At 38.4% G+C, this 19,578-nt stretch overlaps 2 protein-coding genes across 2 annotated transcripts; both read left to right on the forward strand.

Moving 5' to 3' along the window:
- The first annotated feature begins 432 nt into the window (after nt 1-432).
- Nucleotides 433-15,415, forward strand: LOC118404650 (zinc finger protein ZPR1-like). Its single transcript, XM_035803890.1, has 14 exons — nt 433-619; nt 2,166-2,327; nt 2,888-2,978; nt 3,586-3,656; nt 3,797-3,883; nt 10,053-10,093; nt 10,718-10,799; nt 11,085-11,165; nt 11,444-11,510; nt 11,876-12,036; nt 12,491-12,604; nt 13,049-13,135; nt 13,802-13,867; nt 14,470-15,415. The coding sequence occupies exons 1-14, from the start codon at nt 488-490 to the stop codon at nt 14,590-14,592; spliced, it is 1,365 nt and encodes a 454-aa protein (XP_035659783.1). The 5' UTR covers nt 433-487; the 3' UTR covers nt 14,593-15,415.
- Nucleotides 15,416-15,820: 405 nt separating this feature from the next.
- LOC118404729 (kelch repeat and BTB domain-containing protein 2-like) lies at nt 15,821-19,531 on the forward strand. Its single transcript, XM_035804004.1, has 5 exons — nt 15,821-16,353; nt 16,839-17,099; nt 17,396-17,535; nt 17,668-17,865; nt 18,416-19,531. The coding sequence occupies exons 1-5, from the start codon at nt 16,108-16,110 to the stop codon at nt 19,359-19,361; spliced, it is 1,791 nt and encodes a 596-aa protein (XP_035659897.1). The 5' UTR covers nt 15,821-16,107; the 3' UTR covers nt 19,362-19,531.
- Nucleotides 19,532-19,578: the final 47 nt, after the last annotated feature.

The raw sequence follows: 19,578 nt of genomic DNA on the forward strand, positions 1-19,578 counted from the left end.
GATCGTGTTACACGACTGTTACTAGTGTTAGGCAACCTGCTAAGCAATATTACATTGTTAAAAGTGGAAATATTCTGAATAAGGCTGTCTGTATAATATTGACATCTAATGCACTATTCTAGCACATTTACATCATTATTTCATAAATTGAGCCGTTAAAAACGGGGCGGGAACGAGTTGCACAAGGATTCCAGATCAAGTCCTTATTGTTGGTACAATAATAAGGAATATCCTCGTGCGACTTGTCTCTGGGCCGTTTTTAACCGCTCAAAGTATGAAATCATAATGTAAATGTGAGAATACAGTGCAGTAGATGTCAATATCATGCAGATTGCCTTATTCAGAATATTTTCACTTTGACGCTGTAATATTGCTTAGGTTGCCTTTAATAAAGCGCGGTCGTAACAATTTTTTACCTCAACATCTGCTTGTTCAAAGAAGTACCTAACAGGAAGTTGCGCAATTCAGGTCAAAGGTCACATCCAACATGGCTGACACGACCGATGGCGTGGACGCATCCAGCGACAACAAACCGCTTTTCCGCGACCTGACGGGAGACATAGGCGACCAGGAAGCCACGCAAATAGACGACACGTTATGTATGAACTGCCATGAATCGGTAAGGGCGTAACTCACAGGGTAGACGTCGCATGATACGCCAGTAAATTTTGGGAAAAGTGGGAGGGGGGGCGAATACAAAAAGTGGAAGAACTTTCTAGATAATCTTATAGATTAGCTAAATGCTAGCATAATCTATAAGAAATACTAGTTATGTGGGCGAAGCCACACATTTAGTATTCTCTACAGATATTCCACCCGACCAATCAAAACTCAGAAAAAATGGAACCTGTAGCATGCAGTCCACGTTTCCAGCTTTTTGATTGGCTAACATTCTGACTGTCTGGTGGATACGTCAGGGGTAAACCTATCAACGCACAGGTCACAAAATGGCACTCGGCAGCGCAGTATCACAAAAACGTTGAAAATGCAGCAAGTTCAGAGCATCTAATCGGCTAATTAACAACATAAAAATGCCCCACAAAAAAATATTCTAGTATTCTGTCCAAGTTTTAGTGAAATACCTTCGATTATAAGCGAGAAAAATAGCCAGCGGAAGCTCGCGGGTTTTTTCAAGCAACATTTGTATACCTGTTAAAACGTGCGCCCGTAACATGTTGTAGCACTGGCTCAATGGGATTATTCACGCGTGGTAAAACAACGCTCCGGGATCGAATCCGTGGACAGACAATGTTTTTTAATTTTTTTTTCTTTTTGCTGCATTTTCGCGAAAATGTTGCCTTTCTTGTTGCTCCTTTTCCTGCGATTTTTGCCTTCTTTTCCCTTCGCCCACATCCTGCATTTTTTCCAAAAATGTTGCCTTTCTAGTATTCAAAAATAGTCTGAAATTCGAAGCGTCCAACGGGCCATGTGTATCCATTAGATTCAATTATTACCAATTGAATACTTAATTTAAGCAAATTTATCTAAAACATGTAAATTTCAAATGGACAATTTTTGCTTTACTTTCTCTTTAATTTGTTTCATCAGATGTATACTAAGTACAAGTACAGATCTGCACTCTAGTTCCTGTTCTCTTTTCGTGTTATAATGTGATGATCACAGTATGAATCTCTAAACTACAGTGCCTTATAATACTAGGTCAATGATACTAGGTTACTAGTTGAAGGAGGTTTGCTAGTACTCAAGGATTGATGAATGCATTCAGGCTATATATTGTACTAGTTACTGTAAGACTTGTAATACTTGCAGGGTTTAATTTTCTTGATTTTCATAGTAAATCTCCACCATAATATTACAAAGCAAATATCATCGCAGCCTGGCCGCCCTACCCTGGGACCTCAAATTAGATACATCCCCCCATATGTAAATCCAGATTAAAAACATTGTTTCTGCCCAGGATTGCCTGAAAAACAGGTCTAGGTTTGACCTGAGCTGTATTACTCCTGGTTAAATGAATAAAGTGAAATTATCAAAGCTTCTTTTCTAATCCTACTGCTTAGTCAAATCCCCTCAGAATAAATGAATTCATGGTATTCTAGATCTTTGTCTTTATTAAAATTGCAACAGGGACTTGCAATATTTGTGGTCTGCACTAAGCAGGTACTGAGGTAGGATCTGCCTTACATCTAATGTAATGACTCCAGGGCACCACGCGACTGCTGATGACGAGAATCCCGTACTTCCGGGAGGTCGTGCTGATGTCGTTCGACTGTCCGCACTGCAGCTTCTCTAACAACGAGCTCCAGCCGGCCAGTACCATTCAGGACCAGGGTGTGAAGGTCTCGCTGAAGGTGGAGACAAGCAAGGTGAGTTGGTCTCGCAAAAAAATGCTTTAGTTTTATCTTAACATACCAAAATCAAAGATTTTTTTGCTGGCATAAGTTTTATTTTAAACATGATGTTCATAAGTTTTCAAAATTTGTATAAAAGAAGGTTTGTTTCCAATAACTGTCACTTTGTTTGATGATATTGATACAACGTTTTGTACTTCTAAAGTCTACTAGTATAGGGTTGGACAAGTTTTCTTAAATTCACTTGTCCTATCGGGCAAGCACATTAGATTTACTTGCCTGATTTTTTACTTGCCCAAAACTCGATAGTCACTGTTATATGCATTTCCACTTGCAGCAATAGTATTCTTATTGCCTCTATTTTTTTATGTTGACCATTGCTTGATGTTATGACTGTAATTAGTGTAAAAAGTAACAAGTATATCAAAATCTCACAGGCAAGTGGGGTAGGTCATGCACTTGCCTGAATAGCGCTTTCACTTGCCAACCCTACTTACTAATAGTCTTAACACACTATTAAGTAACCAAAGCTATGTAGTGTGTTTGTAATTACAATATTGGTTTGTATTCCACAGGATCTGAACCGCCAAGTGGTGAAGGCAGAGTCCGCCTCTCTGTTTATTCCTGAACTGGACTTTGAGGTTCCAGCAAACACACAGAAGGGAGGTCAGAAACGTTATGTGTCTATCTGTATCTTTATCTGTGTAGTTGTTTATCTATGTATTGGTTTGGTTGTTCAGAATGCACAGCCATGGCTACTCAACTAGCCTGTGGCTACTACAAAGGGCCAGCCGTGCTGACAGAGACAAAGACGTAGCCGGTATAATGGTCTTTTGGCGTAATACACCATGTTCTTAATTTGCATCTGAGTGTATTATAATAAGCCACTTAAGTCCTTTGGCATAACATATCATCTTTGCAGACCCAATCATTTCAATCATATTGATGCCACATTAGAAAGAGAAACATACATTATTGAATTTGATGTAAAACTTGCAGTATTACTGTAATTCCTAATTTTTTTACTGTACTTTTATGTTCACGGTTTTCACTGTGACGACTGTAACGTGAACTTATCATTACATTTACAGATAACAAATAATTCACAGACTTTTTTTATGTGCACATGCTGCCATCGTGAACATTTAGTTCCGAGAACAAGTTAAATTTTCTCAGACCGTGAAAGTTTGGTACCGAGAAGACAAAGTGAATTACAGTATACAATTTACAGCCCATACAGACACAAGTTTGAATGTCTGTTTTTTTTCCCCAGTTCTAACTACAGTGGAAGGAGTGATTGATCGAGCAGTGAGAGGCCTGGAGCAGGAGCAGCCAATAAGGAGGGTGAGGGTGATAGACTCATATTTCACTTTGTAAACAACTATGAACCATTGGACGTTGTCCGTTTTGTACTTAAAATGTTGGATGTTGGGAACTTTGGAGGCCAAGTTTTATTTGTAAAATGTTGTGTAATGTTTTATCAGACTATGGATCCGGGAACTGCAGAGAAGATAGATGCTTTTATCGAGAAACTGAGAGGACTGACTGATCTCAAAACTCCATTTACACTGGTAGGTATGAAAATCACTTCTGTCAGAAGATATAGTTACATACATGTATGTATATAACCAATAGCAGTTGTTATGCATTGGCTTCCAGCCACCAGGAGCAAGCCTGTGCCAAGACTAAGACAGCAGTAACTAAGCCTATCATTGTTGGTGTAGTTATATTGCAATCCATACATAGTATGGGATTGCAATATATTGTTATATTGCAATCCATACATAGTATGGGATTGCAATATATTGCTTTTCCTTTGTTTCTTCTCCTGTCAAATCTTGAAATGGATTCTACTTTTTCATTTTTTGGCCAAATGAGCTGAAATTTGGCAGGGTGGTAGAAATGGCAAATACCCCCAGACGTTTTTTTCACTTTCTTGATACAGGCCTTAGAATTTATGATATTTAGGGTTTTTGGTCATTTTTAGACAAAATATGTATATTTTGGGCCCCTGTGCCCTGGTATTACAAGCTAATGACCTGAAATTTGGTACAGAGGTGCATTGGACATATGAGCACAGAAAACCATCAACACCTTCTTCATAGATCACTTCAAAAATGAGTTATTTTAGGGTTTTTGGCCATTTTTGACTAAAAATGTCTATTTATGGCTCCTATGCCCTTGTATTAAAACCAAATGACCTGAAACTTGGTACATAGGTGCGTTTGACATATGACCACAGAACCCCATCAACGCTTAATTCATTGTTTACTCCAAAAATGAGTTATTTTAGGGTTTTTGACCATTTTTGACAAAAAATGTATATTTTTGGCTCCTATACCCTTGTATGAAAACCTAATGACCTGAAATTTGGTACAGAGGTGCATTGAACATATGCTCACAGGACCCCATTGACACTTTCTTTATAGATGACTTCAAAAATGAGTTATTTTAGGGTTTTCAGTCATTTTTGACTAAAAAATGTATATTTTTGGCTTCTATGCCCTTGTATGTAAACCAAATCACCTGAAATTTGGTAGAAACGTAAATTGGACATATGGCAACAGGACCCCATCAACAATTTCTTCATAGAGCACTTATCAAATGAGTTATTTTGGGATTTTTAGCCATTTTAACTAAAAAATGTATATTTTTGGCTCCTATGCCCTTATATTGAAACCAAATGACCTAAAATTCGGCATGAAGGTGTGTAGGACAAGTGCCCACAGAACTTCATTTTCTCATTGAGCAAACATTACTTCAAATTGTTGAATTTGGGGATTTTTTCAAGGATGAAGATGGATTGCACTATGCTGTATTTGCTCCTAAGCAAATGTTGGCCTTTCTAGTTATATTGCAATCCATACATAGTATGGGATTGCAATATATTGTTATATTGCAATCCATACATAGTATGGGATTGCAATATATTGTTATATTGCAATCCATACATAGTATGGGATTGCAATATATTGTTTTTTGTTGGTCTCTTCTCCTTCTCCTGTCAAATCTTCAAATGGATTCTACTTTTTCATTTTTGGGCCAAATGAGCTGAAATTTGGCATGAAGGTAGGGATAGCAAATACCCCCAGACGTTTTTTTCACTTTTTTGATAGAGGCCTTGAAAATTATGATATTTAGGGTTTTTGGTCATTTTTAGACAAAATATATATATTTTGGGTCACTGTGCCCTGGTATTAAACCCTAATGACCTGAAATTTGGTACAGAGGTGCATTGGACATATGAGCACAGGAACCCATCAACACTTTCTTCATAGGCCACTTCAAAAATTATTTATTTGGGGTTTTTTGGCCATTTTTGACTAAAAATGTCTATTTTTGGCTCCTGTGCCCTTGTATGAAGGCTAAGTGACCTGAAATTTGGTATATAGGTGTATTGGATATATGAGCACAGGGCTTCATCAACACTTTCTTCAGAGATCACTTCAAAAATTAGTTATTTTGGGTTTTTCGGCCATTTTTGACAAAAAATGTATATTTTTGGCTCCTATACCCTTCTATGAAAGCCTAATGACCTGCAATTTGGTACATAGGTGCATTGGACATATGAGCACAGGGTCCCATTAACACTTTCTTCATAGATCACTTAAAAAATGAGTTATTTTGGGGTTTTTCGTTCATTTTTGACTAAAAATGTATATTTTTTTGCTCCTATGCCCTTGTATAGAAACCAAATGACCTAAAATTTGGTGCAGAGGTGCATTGAACATATGCTCACAGGACGCCATTGAAACTTTCTTCATAGATCACTTCAAAAATTATTTATTTTTGGGTTTTCCGTCATTTTTGTCTAAAAATGTATATTTTTGACTTCTATGCCCTTGTATTGAAACCAAATGACCTAAAATTCGGCATGAAGGTGTCTAGGACAAGTGCCCACAGTACTTCATTTTCCCTTTGAGCAAACATTACTTCAAATTGTTGAATTTGGGGATTTTTTCAAGGATGAAGATGGATTGCAATATGCTGTATTTGCTCCTAAGCAAATATCGGCCTTTCTAGTTATATTGCAATCCATACATAGTATGGATGCAATATACTGTTTTTCCTTTGTCTCTTCTCCTGTCAAATCTTCAAATGGGATTAATTTTTTCATTTTTTGGCCAAATGAGCTGAAATTTGGCAGGGTGGTAGAAATAGCAAATACCCCCAGACTTTTTTTTCACTTTCTTGATAGAGGCCTTAAAATTTATGATATTTAGGGTTTTTGGTCATTTTTAGACAAAATATGTATATTTTGGGCCCCTGTGCCCTGGAATTACAAGCTAATGACCTGAAATTTGGTACAGAGGTGCATTAGACATATGAGCACAGAAAACCATCAACACTTTCTTCATAGATCACTTAAAAAATTAGTTATTTTAGGGTTTTTGGCCATTTTTGACTAAAAATGTATATTGTTGGCTCCTATGCCCTTGTATTAAAACCAAATGACCTGAAATTTGGTACATAGGTGCGTTTGACATATGACCACAGAACCCCATCAACGCTTTATTCATTGTTAACTCCAAAAATGAGTTATTTTAGGTTTTTTGGCCATTTTTGACTAAAAATGTATATTTATTGCTCCTATGCCCTTGTATAGAAACCAAATGACCTGAAATTTGGTACAGAGGTGCATTGAACATATGCTCACAGGACCCCATTGACACTTTCTTCATAGATCACCTCAGAAATTAGTTATTTTGGGGTTTTCAGTCATTTTTGACTAAAAATGTATATTTTTGGCCCCTATACCCTTGTATGTAAACCAAATGGCCTGAAATTTGGTATAGAGGTGCATTGGACATATGACAACAGGACCCCATCAACACTTTCTTCATAGAGCACTTATAAAATGAGTTATTTTGGGATTTTTAGCCATTTTTGTCTAAAAATGTATATTTTTGTCATATATGCCCTTGTAATGAAACCAAATGACCAAAAACTCGGCATGAAGGTGTGTAGGACAAGTGCCCACAGTACTATTACTTCAAATTGTTGAATTTTGGGATTTTTTCAAGGATGAAGATGGATTGCAATATGCTGTATTTGCTCCTAAGCAAATGTCGGCCTTTCTAGTTTTTCCTTTGTTTCTTCTCCTCCTGTCAAATCTTCAAATGGGAATAACTTTTTTATTTTTCGACCAAATGACCTGAAATTTGGCAGGGTGGTAGAAATAGCAAATACCCCCAGACGTTTTTTTCACTTTATTGATAGAGGCCTTAGAATTTATGATATTTAGGGTTTTTGGTCATTTTTAGACAAAATATGTATATTTTGGGCCCCTGTGCCCTGGTATTACAAGCTAATGACCTGAAATTTGGTACAGAGGTGCATTGGACATATGAGTACAGAAAACCATCAACACTTTCTTCATAGATCACTTCAAAAATGAGTTGTTTTAGGGTTTTTGGCCATTTTTGACTAAAAATGTCTATTTTTGGCTCCTGTGCCCTTGTATTAAAACCAAATGACCTGAAATTTGGTACATAGGTGCGTTTGACATATGACCACAGAACCCCATCAACGCTTTATTCATTGTTTACTTCAAAAAAGAGTTATTTTAGGGGTTTTGGCCATTTTTGACTAAAAATGTCTATTTTTTGCTCCTATGCCCTTGTATAGAAACCAACTGACCTGAAATTTGGTACATAGGTGCGTTTGACATATGACCACAGAACCCCATCAACGCTTTATTCATTGTTTACTTCAAAAAAGAGTTATTTTAGGGTTTTTGGCCATTTTTGACTAAAAATGTATATTTTTTGCTCCTATGCCCTTGTATAGGGCTTATTCACGTGACGTCATCACCCCTTGTCCCTGTCCGCCGCCATCTTGGGGTCCATGCGCTACAGTACGGCGATGTACAGCGTGGGTCTCTAAATGTCCGAAGAAAGTGAAGTGTGTTGCACGATGTTTGACTATACAAAGAGCCTAAAACCTCAAGTCTTATTTTCACGACATAAATCGGGTGGAAATTACCCATTTTGGATCAGTGAGGAAAAGTTTGACCCGCGGCGGATGCCCGAGCACGGCAACAGCGACAGACAGGGGAGTATTTGATAGTGATTGTGGGTGGCAGGGCCGACTTTTTACACACAAAATCAGTTCAAAGCGAACGTGTTAGTGTCACCAGACCTACAAGTTACAACCACGTAATATCTGAACAGGTACAAAAACAAATGTTAACGTTAATAGAGATCGGGTTGACAGAGCAGAAGGTGCGTTATGATCGGAAAAGTTCCGAAGTCTCATATGCATGCAAAGACGGGAACGCGACTGTGGGGCGGGTTAGGTTTAGGTTGCTGTTCACAAACACTGTGATAGTCGGTAGAGTTGTATTAAATTTGTTTCATAGAAATTCTTCACATATCACTGGAGACATGTTCTTCCTATCATTTCTTCTTTTCGCCGTTTGTCCGCCTCTTTTTTGCCCTTCCTGCTTTAGTAATTAGTGGATGTATTTACGTTGTGCCGGAGTAGGCACCCACGTCGACCGTCGTTGAAAATTATCTGGCCCATCGTTTACTGCCTTGTCTAGATAAAAAATGTGTACTACACACCTTGGTTCTCAAAATTATACTGGTAAGATCAGCTCTACATATGGCAGAAACCCACATTTGTTGCCGAGTCGTAACACTAGTTTTTCCCCGGCTTTGCTTGTTATTACACGAGAAACGCGAAACAAATTTTACTGTTACCCGATGAATGTAGGCTTTACCAGTGCTAGACTTACTTCCTACCACAGGACAGCACATGGTGATTATGAGCCTAAACGTTTTGAAGGGAAATTGTGCGTTGCATAAGAAATATTTTCAACTTTTACGGAGAGTTGCATAGCAAGCCGCTGTGAGCCGCGCTCAAAGTGGACCCCAAAATGGCCGACTTCGCTTGTTGCTAGGGGGTAGATCACGTGACTGAATAAGCCCTATACAAACCAAATGACCTGAAATTTGGTACAGAGGTGCATTGAACATATGCTCACAGGACCCCATTGGAACTTTCTTCATAGATCACTTCAAAAATTAGTTATTTTAGGGTTTTCCGTCATTTTTGACTAAAAATGTATATTTTTGGCTTCTATGCCCTTGTATGTAAACCAAATGACCTGAAATTTGGTACAAAGGTAAATTGGACATATGACAACAGGACCCCATCAACACTTTCTTCATAGAGCCCTTATAAAATGAGTTATTTTGGGATTTTTAGCCATTTTTAACTAAAAAATGTATATTTTTGGCTCCTATGCCCTTATGTTGAAACCAAATGACCTAAAATTCGGCATGAAGGTGTGTAGGACAAGTGCCAACAGTACTTCATTTTCCCTTTGAGCAAACATTACTTCAAATTGTTGAATTTGGGGATTTTTTCAAGGATGAAGATGGATTGCAATATGCTGTATTTGCTCCTAAGCAAATGTCGGCCTTTCTAGTTTATAATTTAATTTTCAGTATCAAGATATGGTAATATATGTTGAGAAAGAGAGTATGATAGCATTGCTGTATCTTTGGTTTGTTTGCCTTGAAGTCTTAAAAAATGATAACAATTATGTAATGATAGTAAATAGAATTATGAATGATTTTAGTACATTTTTCTTTGAGAAAACTTTGATAAAATTCAGTGAAATAAAAAGGCATACATAGTTTGTACTTTGTTTGAAAGCGTCTTGCACACTTGACCTTGTTTAAAAAAGTAAAAAAGACTAACACAACCTTTTCTCTCTTTTTTTTCTACTAGGTTCTTGATGACCCAACAGGGAACAGCTTTGTGGAAAATCCATATCCTTTATTTTGTGTAAATTTTGCATAAAGAGAGTTCCTTTGTTTGAGTGACATAATTGTCGTATGCACCTTCTATGCCTTGAAAACCAGGCTTGGAAGGCAGAAAGTTCTGTCCAAATTTGCTAAAAGAATTATTCTCAAATTGCACACTCTAGATTTCAGTGCCACAGACTTCACTATCACGGACTTTGTTATACTTCAAGTCAGTTTGAATGTGTGGCCCATGGAAGTAACTGAACTGTAAGTGAACAAATATTGATGTAACGTTCCACACTGTTGACTATAGATGTCCTACGTTAAAGAAGACTATTATAATACAAGTCTGTCTCAAGGACCTGCCCCTCTGAGAAGAAAAGTGGCTTTGTTAGGATGGACAAAATTTTCACCCTGTCCTTCCAAAATATCTGGTCTTCAGGCTTTAATGAAAATATTTTTTTTGTAAGCTTAACATAGAGGGTTCAAGAACAAAAATCAACAACGTAGACTCACAAGCAGTGCGTTAGATGGAAAAAATTAAAAGCCGGAAACAGACCTTCTCCCATATTATCTACCTATAAGGTACTAGTATTTGTTAAAAATGTATTACTTTATTTTCATTAAACTGTTCCTTGACAGTCTTACATTTGCTCCTTCTCAAGACAAGAGTGTGACATTAGTTCACTACCCCAGAACAAGAGAACAGAACATTCAAATTGGACTGCAGGTCAGCTCTTACTGTCTTGTTTCTTCAACCTTTTCAAGCTTTTTCAAACAAACTTGTAAATATTTTCATTAAAAAAAAAGATATACATGTAGAAATGAGATGCAAAATTGATTGGGAAGAGCTTTATTGTTGTTAGCTTGGTTACACAAACTTTCTGATACTTTCTTTGCTGTATTTCTATTCATTATGGATGTATCTAATTCTTTTAGAATGTAAAATGAAAACATTGATAATGCCTGTTTGATTATGCCATAAGATGTTATAACCATTGTTTGTCCATAATAGCCTGAAAATGAACCTTCAGAAGAAGCACCAACAGCTGGAGAAGCTGCAGAAGATGGAGAAGCAGAAAATCTGGCAGATGAGGTTAGCATTAACACATTATATATAGACATGTACATGTACACATTTACATCTAACCTACTCTCACTGGTTCCTTTGACTTCCTCTCACTTATTTGTATTTTATGTATGTATGTAAATGTATGATTAGTTAAAATCAGTTTTACGAAGGCTGTAAGGCATATAAATATAATTGATTGTGATCATTGTCTTCTTTCAAGACAGGTAGTGTACATAACGTTATATTACATAGATGCTAATCTTACACATTAATACAGCATGTTTGCCCTGTTGTTCCCACAGGTTCTGTGTTTCAACACCAACTGTCCCAACTGTCAGAGTCCTGTTCCGACCAACATGAAAGTAGTCGGTATCCTTTAAGATAGAAAGCAATCTAGGCTTTTTTTAGCAGGTTAGGCCACACTGACTTAATTAAGAAATGTGTAGCATAAATGTCATTCAGTTGGAAAAAAAAGACATAAGTTTTTTATTTATGATTGACTGTCAGTCATTCCCAACACTCCGGGTATAACACATGTGATATACTGTTACAGTAATTAGTAAATGGGGCACTTAAATTTATTACTTTTAAGCTAAAAACAAACTTGAACAGCCTTTTCTTGGTTGAAGTTATGTTGTAGGTAATGAAATCTAACAAGCCACATGTTTCTGGTGTCAATGTTACATTGTATTTTGACTTCCTTTTACCATACAAATCCTTCACCATACCACCAGACATCCCCTATTTCAAGCAGGTCATTGTCATGGCTACGACCTGTGACAGATGTGGCCACAGGTCAAACGAGGTCAAATCTGCCTCAGGAGTGGGAGAGAAGGGCCGTCGGATGACCTTGAACATGACTGACCCGAGTGACCTGACAAGGGATGTGCTAAAGGTTGGTAGAAAGTCTCAGTATTAGACTGAAAATGCACTCCCTCTCCCCAAAATAACACATAGTATGAAAATATATTTCGTTCTGTTGTCTTTTTATATTTGTCACAAACGTTTTGACAGATACTGTACATACATTTGTACATAGACTCGGAAGTAAATGCTGTTTTTAGGGAGTAAAATGTAATGTATAAAAGCCATCCAAATTGGTCCAATGGAGTAGGCTGTTTCAAATAGTGTCACACCCCACTGTTTCAATATTCTAACCATTTTTTGCTCATTTGAAGAAGAAAAGGATTTCCTTATTATACTTTAGATTCTATGTATACCACAACTGTTCTTATTGCACTTGTACCAAATTGCCATGGCTTTTGGCCACTTGCAAGTGATTTAGAAGATGCAATAAGGCAATGTTTCTGACTTGTCAAGATCTTTATTTTGTCCCCTGTATTGTCCAGTCGGAGACGTGTACTGTCTGTATCCCTGAACTTGACTTTGAGCTGAGCCTCAGCTATGGAATCGGGGGCAAGTTCACCACGCTGGAGGGGCTCATCATTAACATCAAGGAACAGGTCGGTATAACATTATAGAAAAATGCTAACAATTTATAATCGTCTGTATAACCTTTTTTAGACAGTCCTTTTCTTGTCAAATGACGTAATCATACTTTTAGATAATGCCAACCAGACATGCCAGGTGGTTGGACTCAGACTTTCAAGAAATTTCCTAGTGTCTTAAGTACATGAATGAAGGGATGAATGAATGAATGAATGAATGAATGAAGGGATGAATGAATGAATGAATGAATGAATGAATGAATGAATGAATGAATGAATGAACTTTATTGCTCAACAGCTGTTATGAAGTACTGTATTCCTACACTATAAAGATATAGCATTAATGGTTTGTTTATGGTGTATATCATATGTCTAGCCCCAGCCAAGTGTCAAATTACAAGTTCACTTCATTGCGCATCTTAAAGGTATACAGGATTAATCTTGTCATTTCTTACACAGCTGGAGAAAAATGCCTTCTCCCTCGGAGACAGTTCCACGGCCACGGACAATAACAAGATGAAAGACTTCTTGGCAAAGCTGGCTGAGGTGTGTGTAATTTTGATACAGTACCCGTTTTCTTATATCATTTCTTCATCCTTCATCCCTCTTTCCTTCCTACCTCCCTTGTGTTGTCTGTACCCCCTCTGATGGTACGAAGTACCCCCCATAGTGTTTGTGCATCCAAGTGTCTGTTCACAATGTAGTGTCTGTACCAGGGCTCTAGCCAGCTCGAAATTTTTTTCCGTCAGCCAATTCTCATTGTTGCGAAAACACTATTCCAGGTACTAGAAAGACTGAACTGAGACCTTGAAAAACGGGTTTTAATGAAATAATCGTATGCGAAAGGGCACCGACACACTTCGTCAACAATAATAACAATAGCAAAACAAACAGTGTGTGGCTTTTACGGCCTTTGACGGCGTCCCCAAGCCGTCTGTAGCTTCCACCAAGGATTTTTGTCCGTCAAGGTTGATGGATTGGTTTTAAAAATTTTCCGTCACGCGCAGCAAATTTCCGTCAAATGACGGAAAAACGGACGCTGGCTAGAGCCCTGGTCTCTAGCCCCTTGTGGCCTCCCTCCCATTTGGTATGTTGGGCATAGAAAGGTCAAGGTCAATTTTAGGTCCCCTGGTATGTGACCTTGGTGCTGCAACAGGCTTCCTTTTTTTTGTATCTTTTGACCTTGACGTGTATACTATGGTCTTGTTTTAGATTGCAGAGGGAAAGACACTGGTTCACATCGTGCTGGACGACCCTGCTGGTAACAGCTACATACAGGTAAAACTTACTAGATACTATTTTCGGAGATTGCTGAATATTCTTAGGCCCAATGTGACAGTTTAAAGAATAACTGAAATGAGATCTCCTGTATTTTTCACACAAATATTTGATCTTTTCTGAAGACATTGATGTAATTTTCAAATGAATTGTCAGAGGAGAAGTTGTTAAAACGGCGATCTAAAAATGCCACCTCTGTGCTCTTTGGAAGGAATAATTAGGAACAGGCCGTGACGTCACGATGATGAATCCCTATCAGCTATTTTGGCTGCCTATGGGAGTAACGTACATTTTGAGGGACCCATATCTTACAAAGCGTAATTCAAAGAAAGTATGCTCGATTTTTACATTTAGTGACCTTCCATGTAGCAATCAAAAGATCTGACCAACAGGGCCTCTAAATAATCTCTCCTTGGGTTATAAACTCACTGGATAATAAGCTTCTTAATTCACAACCAGGATCTACATCAGTACATGTATACAGTCAAGAGTACACCAATGATGACTAGCTCCTTCACAAGCAAAATTCTGTTGCATTTCATATTTTGTGTTCATTAATGTCGCTTGTTGCATTAACAGCAAAAACAAAAATTTGTTTGCAGAATGTTTATGCTCCCGATCCCGACCCTGAACTTGTCGTGGAGGATTACGAAAGAAATCAAGAACAGAACGAAGACCTGGGATTGAACCAGATGAAGACAGAAAACTACGAAGAAGACAATTGATGAAAATCTTACAAAAAAAATCAAACATTTATGTACAAGATTCATCTTGTCACCACAGTACTATGATCGAAGGAAGAGAAATGATTTTAATTACTATCTTTTATTTACCTTACCCCACTACTAAACATTTGGTTATTACTGAGAGGCCACCAGAGCTATAGATTAGAGTGTCTCAGAAAAGCACAGTTGGAAAGATGTCTCAGAAAAGAGATTTCTGCACAGGAACTGCATGATTTATATTGTTGAGTTGTAGAAAACATCAGTGTGATACCAAGTCTTGTGAAATGAAATAAGATTTAGATTTATTAATTGTCAAGTTACTGAAAACACAATAATGATACCATATCCTGTGACATGGCTGAAATTGGTTTAGTTTATTGCAAATACATGCCCATGGGCTAATTGCAAGCACAAGCAAAGCATCACATATGGTACTGGAAAATAACGTACACTTAATGTTATACTACATTCTAACATATACATGTTGCTAGTTTTGTTTGGTTTGACTTCTGCTGAGATTGCACTGTCAAGGTTTTGGAACCAATGGTGAGATACAAAGTCCTACCACATGTATGAATTGTCCAGTTAAGTTGCCAAGAACATCAGTATGATATCCAAGTAAGTTTTCCTTGCCTTATTTTCAATAGGTCATCAGAAAGATTTGATAGTGCTAAGTGTTATAATACTAAGTTTAGTTTAAACATGATTTTGACAATATATTGGTGAGACCACACTTTTGAGTTGGGATGAAGTTTTCAATAATATGTGTATCAACACAGATGACAGTTTGTGATTAAACAGTATAACTTACATGTAAACCTGATATATGTCTGTGTCACTGTGCGTTTGTGTTCACAAGTGTATGTTTGTGTACATGTGTGCATGCATGTGTCAATGCAAATCCGAAAGTCCCAACCCAAATAGACGTCTCTTTTATAAATGTTTTACTTGAATGAAAAATATCTCATCTCACATATAAAATGAAAGGAGAACTCTAGGAGTAGTTTTTTTTTTCTGGAGATAAGTCCAAAAAGTTAAAAGCACATCAAAACTTGTTGATCACGCAATATCGCTTACTTAGATATTGATTGTCGCTGAAAGTCCTGGAGGGCCATATTTCAACATACACGACACCCATTCATAATCACCATGAAAATGGAGGTATTGTTTTAGGTGTTTCCAGAGCAACAACAAAAGAACCTCTCTTGATGGATTTTGAAAGTGAAGTCAGGTGTTTCAGACATTCTGGTTATGACCCAACAAACAGGATTTAAAGACCTGCAGTTTCCATCAAAGCTATTGGGCCACAAAATAACTCAGCCAGTTTATGTGTCAAAACTCCTCATTGTAACATGGGGGCTTCATTTTCACTACAATTGACTCTTTGGTTTCTTGTAAAAGGAAACGCAGCAATCGGTAAACCTGATCCTCTACCTCATACCGCTACATTATGTGGGTAATCAAAGTACGGAAGCAGTTCCCTCTGGGAGGTACAGCACCGCCATCATCATCAACATGGCCGCCGCTCCCAAAGACAGCGCAGTTCGTCTTCGTTCCTACCAAGACGAGAGCTATTTGCATGGGTTTCTTGGAACTGTGGGCGACTTACAGAAGGCTGGGATACTGCAGGATGTCGTCCTTGAAGTCGAGGGCCGGCGGTTTCCCTGCCATCGGCTTGTTCTGTCCGCGGCCAGCCCCTACTTCAGGGCCATGTTTACAAGTGACATGGCGGAAAGTCGTCACAAGACGGTTGTATTACAGGTAGGTTTGTGTAACATTTAGGGTAAATAAAACAAAAATGGGGACCTACAAAGATGCTAAGTATTCTAAAGAAATGTTGAGAACTTGGGGAGCGCATAATTTGTAACTTATAGTTAAGCTTTCTTGTGATGATATGTGATGATATGTGATCTTGTCCCCCTTCCCGTGTATCTCTTTTGTTTTGAACTTTTTATATCAACTTTGCTGCCTTCTTGAAGCACTTAACACTTCAATGGATGATTAAATGTTAACAATAATTCTGTGCAGTGAGTTATACCAGGGATATTATCATAATGTATTTGTTTATTTATGTAGTTATTCATGTTATTGTTATTTATCAAGGCATCATGACAAAGACTGAAAAAGACTACATTTGTCACATTATGTACATTAGTAACATCATGATGATCTGTTGTGTTGTAGCGTTCTTACAGAATTTATTCAAAGTTCGTTTGTTATTAAATTGTATCAAACTCTACATGTAGGGTTTAGATGTGGCCATGTTTGTGGAGATCCTGAGTTACATCTACTCTGGAACCCTCCATGTGTCCCTGGACAAAGTGCAGCCCCTGTACCAGGCAGCCGACCTCCTCCAACAGGACTATGTGAGAGACACCTGCAGCAGCTACATGGCCTTCAATGTGGAACATGGCACCTGTGTGGAGCTGTACAAGTTTGCTGATGTCTTCTCTGTGGACATTGTCCTGAAGCATTGTCTGCAGTGTATCTGCAAGCACTTTGTGACGGTTGGTATTCTTTTATGTTTTGATAACTCTTTTAACATTAAAAAAATATTTTCAGGCATATACTTGACAGCCTCTAATCTAGAGACCTTATACATGTCATATGCTTTACCTGATCCAGATGACCATTCACTTGAAACTCATCAAGTTAGCAATGGAGAAAAGCTGATTGCAAAAAAGGTGTAAGCCTCTGGCAATCTTCTGGTAAAAGTTGTTCATAAAGCATAGTTTCAGGCATATACTTGACAGCCTTTGAATCTCCCTACATGAAGAAATGCATGTATTTGGCATCTCCACAGCTTGCATCCAGTGATGAGTTCTGCAGCCTGAGTGTGAATCAGCTGACTAAGATCATCAGCTACGATGAGCTGGATGTTAAAGAGGAAACAACAGTGTGGGAGGCTGTGGTGAGATGGGTGCAGCACAGCAGGGAGGACAGGTGGGATTTGTTCACTCATGTCTTAATTGCATTTATGAGTGCAGAAATTTTAATGACTAATCTAAACCAATTTGTTGAAGAGATTCTGCAGTGAGTTGGTAAAACGTTAAACCCCTACCGTGTACCCCACAGGCTGCACCACCTTCCCAGCATCCTCCCTCACATCCGCTTCAACCTGATGACCCCAGAGGACAAGACAGCCATCTTGGAACACCCTCTGGTCAGGGAGGATCTTGGGAGTTCTAAAGTCATCAGGGAAAGGGCAAAGAAAAGGAAACTGAAGCCGAGACTTGGGATGACAACGGAAATGCTTCTGCTGTATGATATGGGGTATGTAATACTTCTTCCTCGTTTGACGTAACTTAGTAGATTAGGAACAATCCTACCATAATACTATTCCACATTTTGTGATCCTGATAAACACACTTCCACAGTGTCAATTATGTAGATATACTCTGCTCCAACTTATACTTTTAAAACTTCTCAAGAAGCTACATTTGATAAACAAAACAATTTAATGCTGTGAGTTTGGCTTCATTCTTGAAGGAAATGTTTTTAATCATCCTCCTATGTAGGGACAATCCAACGGCGAAACCGCCTGTCTAGAGGTACCCTGCTTTCTCAACCGTCGCTCTTAATTCCTTTGGGCATCGCCACTAACCAGATATCAGCCAATCAGTTTTCAAAAGGGATCTTGCATATATAAGGGTAAGCTCATTAATATCTATAAGCAGGGCGGTCAGGAACTAAGAGTGACGGTTGAGAAAGCAGGGTACATTCAGACAGGCGGTTTCGCCATTGGATGTCATCGCGTAGGAGGATGTTTTCAATTTGATGTCCAGTCTCATTGATAATTTCTGATGTATCTTATTCTCCACAGGAAAGGCGATCTCCTCTTCTTGAACCCTCAGAAAGGGAAGTACATCAGTGACGAAGATGATATCTTTCCTGATAGCGCTGGTAAAACTTTCACCAGTGATTATAACATTTATGCGCTAGAACATGACTTAGACGATTCCGGTCAGATGTCCATGTTCAAGTACAACCATGCAGGCAATGAGTTTGAAGATGCTGGTATGTCTACAGTATCAAAGTTCCAGAGAGAGTACTCCGGTTGGCCCACTTACTGGGGCGAGTCCCTTATTGAAGTTGATCAGATTTTATATTACATCGCTGCTAATTTAGGAGAAGGCAGTGGATGGGTCCGTATGAAAAAGTACAGTCGGCAGAAGGACCAATGGCAGGAGTGTTCACAGCTGCGACTTGATGGAACTTGGCATCGCAGCGCCGCATTGTCCTGTGGTCCGTACCTCTATTTCATCCTGACCTCAGCAATGTATTGCTACGACCCAAGTCAGGACTGTTGGAGCGAGCGAAACCCACCAAATCTTGAGACTCGTCACTCGTTCCTCACAGCTGTTGCCATGGGAACAGAGATTTTCTGCACAGATATCGACTTCAATCAAACTAGGGTGTATGACACAGAGTCAGGTCATTGGAAGACACTGCAAGGCTGGCCGAATCAGGGAAACCTTCGTACCCATGAGTATCCACATCTTTTTGTACTTGAGAACCAGCTGCATGTACTTTTAGATGTCTATGACACTGCCAAAGAAGGACCATCAGGAAAGTATCTGGTGTATGTGTATGACAGGTCTGCTGATGCCTGGAGAGACTTGAAGGCCGTCCTTCCTGATAAGGAATATCATATACTTGACCGTCTGTCCTCTGTGGCACGTTTATACCTACCTTTTCTAAAGGGAGCACAAAATCTCATCACCTCTTATGCAATCCGGCAGGATAAGAACACAGAGAGTATGGCATAGTCTACTACATACAGCCAATGCAGGGCAGAACTGTTAAGTTAAAGAACATTTTTGTTTAGGTCTGGATTTTACCATATGTTACTATAATTGTGTTAATTGTTGAGACCACTCTTGTGTAATGGGATGAAGTTTGTCTTAATATGTTTATCAACACAGATGACGGTTTGTGATAAAACAGCATGTAAACCCGATATATGCGTGTTTCTGTGTGTGTCAC

This window comes from Branchiostoma floridae, chromosome 17 (genome assembly GCF_000003815.2).
Source record: "Branchiostoma floridae strain S238N-H82 chromosome 17, Bfl_VNyyK, whole genome shotgun sequence".
Lineage (NCBI taxonomy): Eukaryota > Metazoa > Chordata > Leptocardii > Amphioxiformes > Branchiostomatidae > Branchiostoma > Branchiostoma floridae.

What these genes read in the sequence shown, in the direction of transcription:
- LOC118404729 (XM_035804004.1), top strand. Translation starts at nt 16,108, where the DNA reads ATGGCCGCCGCTCCCAAAGACAGCGCAGTTCGTCTTCGTTCCTACCAA. An exon ending in ACAAGACGGTTGTATTACAG is followed by an intron (nt 16,354 to 16,838) that starts GTAGGTTTGTGT and finishes CTCTACATGTAG; the next exon opens with GGTTTAGATGTGGCCATGTT. An exon ending in CTTCTGCTGTATGATATGGG is followed by an intron (nt 17,866 to 18,415) that starts GTATGTAATACT and finishes TATTCTCCACAG; the next exon opens with GAAAGGCGATCTCCTCTTCT.
- LOC118404650 (XM_035803890.1), top strand. Translation starts at nt 488, where the DNA reads ATGGCTGACACGACCGATGGCGTGGACGCATCCAGCGACAACAAACCG. An exon ending in TCAAAACTCCATTTACACTG is followed by an intron (nt 3,884 to 10,052) that starts GTAGGTATGAAA and finishes TTTTTCTACTAG; the next exon opens with GTTCTTGATGACCCAACAGG. An exon ending in ACATTCAAATTGGACTGCAG is followed by an intron (nt 10,800 to 11,084) that starts GTCAGCTCTTAC and finishes TGTCCATAATAG; the next exon opens with CCTGAAAATGAACCTTCAGA.